This window comes from Aplysia californica, unplaced genomic scaffold, assembly GCF_000002075.1.
Source record: "Aplysia californica isolate F4 #8 unplaced genomic scaffold, AplCal3.0 scaffold00056, whole genome shotgun sequence".
In the NCBI taxonomy this organism is placed as follows: domain Eukaryota; kingdom Metazoa; phylum Mollusca; class Gastropoda; order Aplysiida; family Aplysiidae; genus Aplysia; species Aplysia californica.
Window position 1 is genome coordinate 1,757,801 of NW_004797326.1, and position 5,057 is coordinate 1,762,857.

Consider the following 5,057-nt stretch of genomic DNA (forward strand, 5'->3'; position numbering starts at 1 on the left):
TTGGAGGACGTTGCCAGGGACAGGCAAACGTGGCGTCGACTGCTCTCCGCCTTATGTGCATGACGGTATCTAGTGGGGCAGCTAAGTGCAAAAATCAGCCGAATCGTTCACATTGTCATACAAGCACCAAAATTGGCATACATATATCAATTAAGACATGCTTGTTCATAAATCCAACGTTTACCACGCAATTTTTTTCAAAATGGCCGCCATTTTTCAAGATCGGGAGAGAGTAGGTAGATCTAAGTGAGTTGTGAAAAGACCACACACATGGTGATGTATGGGGTGGGGGGGGTGGTAGGAAGACCCACAGCCGACTGTCAATCCATCTTGCTTTTTTCCAAGCTTTTGTAAACCATTATTGTATCTATCTGTGTCTTTCTCTTTAACCCAAACAAAATAAATCAAAACAAAATAAATGTACACAACTGGCAACCCCAGAGTCTTGGAACCCAAAAGAAAGAAAACGATAGAAACTCACCGATAAAGATTTTTATTTTCTTGGAATGAGGCGACTCCCGAAGCAGATCTCCGGTGAAGTTCTCCAGATACCTTTCAAAATCCACAGTCACGAGCTCTCCATCAGCTGCAGACAGAAATACGGCAACGTTTGTTGACATCATACATTACTTATTGTACATGTATTTGAACGCATTCCAAACTGCATGCTGCACACTGCAGCTTTCGCCCATTTCATATCGTCTTAACAGAATCTCCAAGGGCAGTGAGCTGGTCTTTGTGTGTTTCTAATGTTGACTTAACCAAAGGAACTGAAAATTGTATAATTTGGAGATCATATCTTAAAAACTATTCTTTCGTCATTTCAGTATTTGCTTTGCTAGCTACTGAGTTCTCAAAGGGGTACATATTACAAAATTATGTGGGATCCAATGGTTGTTCAGTATTTTGGCAATAAACCTTTACAGAATAATGTTAAAAGGGTTACTGTAATGTATGCCTTGTTTCATAGCTGTCGATTTAGCATCGCATATTTTATGGACATGAGAAACTGAATTCACTAATGGATCTCGTATTCAGTTTCATTTTCATATCAGTTGAAAACAGTTGTATAGAATAGACATACAATCAATACAAGAAGGAAAAGGCCAGCAATCCGATATCAAAGAATTATTACAAGCAACGTCTGTATGGTGGGTGGCCTGACGCATCTTTTCCGCCTAATGATCTGGTAACTTGCACACACAAGAATCGCAAGAATTTTATTTTAATAGTAACTAGACAAAGAGATCTTCCCCAATATTTTAAAACATTAAAATAACTATGCAACTATAGCAGAATGTGCTGGGATAACAAAACGAATAATACAGAATGATCACGAAGTCACAAAATATCAGTGGTGAAAATTTGGAGCTGAAGACAGACGTACCAGGTAGGGCCTCAGCCATGGACAGTGCACTATACCCAGTGAACATGCCGATGTCCAGGACACGCTTTGCATTCTGAATGCTCACCATAGACTTTAGAAACTGACCTGTGAATAGTGTGCACATAAAAATACAAAGGTTGTAAAGCGCGCAGAGCTTGCTTTTGAGTGAGAATTGGCAATACAAAGGAAATTGACAGCTTCCCCTAAAACAGATTTAAAAACAAAACAAGAAACTTAGTTGTTAAGGTCAACTTCTATATTTATTTATTTATTTATTTATTTATTTATTTATTTATTTATTTATTTATTTATTTATTTATTTATTTATTTATTTATTTATTTATTTATTTATTCGTTTATATATTAATTTATTCATATATTTATTTATTATTTTCTTATTTATTTTAACAAGACATTCCAACCTTCTAAATTTCCCGTCAACATTATGGGTGACAGGTTATACGTAATCGTTCCGTCAGTGCGCAAACTTTTCCAGTCATGTGTGTAGGTCTCCGTGAGGATTTGGTGGAAAACTTCCGTCTCCCCAGTGGTGACCGAATCTGTGTACTTCTCCCGTAAGTCTACCAGCTCCAACGCCGTCTCGATGGACAGAACCACATCTGGGGAAGCTCCCGTGTCCTGGGCTAACTTGAGAGCACGCTGCATTTCTAGCACGGTCGGGTCATAATGACTCAGGGCGTGTTCCAACTTGGACATGATGAAACCTTAGAGTCAGCTGAAACACGAACACCACACAAATAGTACATAAATACAACACAAGCATTAGCCGAAGATCACACAAATACAGCGCAATTTTTTTAATGTTTCACAAACATTTTCTCTAGATGTGAGTCAGATATCATATAATACAACACAAATAAGTCGCAAACCAGACTCATGGTGAAATGGTGAAATGGTATAGGTTTAACATCCCTATCTACACTGTTTGTTTGTTGAAGAAGCGGGACCTCCGAGTTTAACGTCCACCTCCGAAAGGACGGAAACAAGTGGGAAAGTTGGCGTAAAGTGTCTTTCCCAAGGACACAACGTCGGACCGAGCTGAGGCTCGAACCCCCTAACCCACAATCTCACGATTACGAGTCCGGGAGCCTAACCACTAGGCTAACGACGCCGAAAAGGACTTAGACATGAGTCAAATATCACAGAAATATAAAACGACATAAACGTGACATGAACATGACGTAGACGTGACTCAAACAACACACAACATGTACACATATCACAAGCAGATTACAACAGTAACTCAAATATGACCTAGCAGTATAACGTATCAAACTTTAGTACAACAGGAATAACAATCATAAAATTAAGATACGATCAGTCTGTCATAGAGTTGGAATTTCAGAGAAATCTAGTCACATTAGACTGAAGCTTGATGACTCAACTACTTCCTGAAATACAGATCACTTCTTATTAAATTTTGTTCTGAGATCTAAGAACACACACGAAGCTGAAACTAATCTGTTTGAGGGACAAAAACAACTTTGAAGGTTTTATCAAAATTGTTGAAAGGTAAATTACCGGCATTACTAAGGTCAGGATCTTGGGCACTGTGTTGGACTTGTTTGATCTTTTCACCTTTGCATGAGATTACAAATAGGATTTGTTAACTTTTTTGACATATCACCAAGCATTCTGTTTACTTCACATTCAACAATAACCCTTTACGTTCACTTTTCGTTACAGCAGTATCTAGAAGCGATTGAAGGTCCTTTTTTTAGTCTCCTTTTCTGAGTGTGCTGGGTCATTAAGGACTGATATTCACCACACTCGTTTCTGGATCTGTTTATAGGATGAACCGACGCTAATCGTCGTCTCTGCTCCTCCCTTTTCACAAATACAACAGCAAGGCTAATCAGGGTTCCTTAGACAGCACCATTGTATCAAATTAGGTAAATCCCCAGAGACAACGGAATAGCAGATGCAGTACAGTTATGTTTTTTGCATCCTTCAATCGCCTTCAATTTGCTGACACCAGGCGGACCGAGCTAGTATAATTTCGGCCTGAGACCGCGTGTCCATCAAACCAGAAACCACCAGACTGTAAGTCGTCCGTTTATCACGAAGTCATCAGTTGAAATAGAGCACCAATTTTTACCTAAGCAATCTACGACGATTTCTTTTGGACGTGTCCATCAAAAAGACATGACACCTCCCAACAAAAGATGGATCGGTTGGAATGTCTCATGCCGCATTTTAGTCTGGCCGTGTAATGACTCATCAGCCCTAGTCCCAGCCAGAGCACCCAAAAAAACTTTTAATTTGGATTAAAAATATAATATTATATTCGTAATCATCACCTCAAAATTAGAAAACTCTACGCACAAACCATCTGGTTTAAATGCAAAACGCTAGTGGTTCTGCTATCATCTTAATTTTTACAGATCCGTTAATTTCTTATTTCCGCCTCGCGTTCGTTGACCCCTTGGCAATTTATAGCCCGATAACGAGAAATTACACAGTGTCGTCAGAGCTACTCACACGTTCGTGGACACGCACGCCGGACACAAACAGACTGAGTTGCTATGTCCCAACAAAAAATCGGGTCATTTCTGCCTTGGTGGACACGCGGCCTTTTAATGGTATGTGAACACGCATGACGACTGGATACCATAGCGTTTCCAGTTGAGACAGAGGCACACATCCAGACTCGATCGAAATATTGATATGTTTAACCAATATGTTGTCAAAACGCGCGCCATGTATACAATTTTGAATAGAGTGAACGGGGCTCAATCTTTATTGACTTTATCATATTGATATTCAAATAGAAATATAAGCTCTTTTATCAGCATCTTTACCCGAAAATAATAATTGGAAATACAGTGAAAATGCTCATGACAGAAGCAAACTAACTTTGATCAAAGTGTTTGTCGCCTTCTTTACAATCAAAGCACCAATAAATCATTCTGTAGTTAAAGGGCAGAAGCCTTTATAATTAGCAAAATTTCCCTTTCTTTTTCATTTGGTTTTATTGTTCCTACCTGATGGTCAGGACCCAACTTTTTTACGTGGAATCCGGCACAAATTCGACTGAGCTATCTTCTGTCAGAGGTAAACTTGTTTGAACCCTGCATAATTATTATTGATCAATGGGAGAAGCACGTTCAAATTCAAATAGAAAGAAACCCACCTGCAGTCAGAGGCTAGCAAATCTGGGATGAGGCTTTACTATTACGGAAAAAGTAGGTTGTCTTGAGCAAGGTCTTTCCACTAACAGTACTGGCCACGGCTAACGTTGAAAAGTGCAGCCGGTAAAAAGGGAGACAAGTTATATTATATATGATACGACAGGACGAGATCAAGACGCCCGTTGGAAACCAGACCATCCGTGATAACAGAGACACGAATGCTTGTGGCCTTGAAGGTCAACATATGCATACAAGTTGCACCGCCCCTCCTTGTGCAACGCCTGAAGATATGCGAATTGCTGCTGAGTAATACAACAAATACAAAGTAGTGTGCCGTTCTATATAATTTCCTTAGATGCATAAAGTTAAGTATACTTGATTGATTGGTTTGAAAAGAGGAGAGGTTGGGGTAAATGATTACAGTTCTCCATTATTTATTTAGTTGGGTTTTTAAATACAATGTATATTTTTTTTGGGGGGGGGGCAGTGGGGCTAACGTTATGGGAGCAGATGTAATC

At 39.3% G+C, this 5,057-nt stretch overlaps 1 protein-coding gene across 1 annotated transcript; it reads right to left on the reverse strand.

Annotated features, from left to right (window-relative positions):
- Window positions 1–404: 404 nt before the first annotated feature.
- Window positions 405–4,714, reverse strand: LOC101846488. The gene is made up of 4 exons (XM_013079557.2): window positions 4,542–4,714; window positions 1,810–2,123; window positions 1,388–1,492; window positions 405–586 (listed from the first exon to the last, which is right to left on the reverse strand). The coding sequence occupies exons 2-4, from the start codon at window positions 2,102–2,104 to the stop codon at window positions 405–407; spliced, it is 582 nt and encodes a 193-aa protein (XP_012935011.1). The 5' UTR covers window positions 2,105–2,123; window positions 4,542–4,714.
- Between the last annotated feature and the right edge of the window lie 343 nt (window positions 4,715–5,057).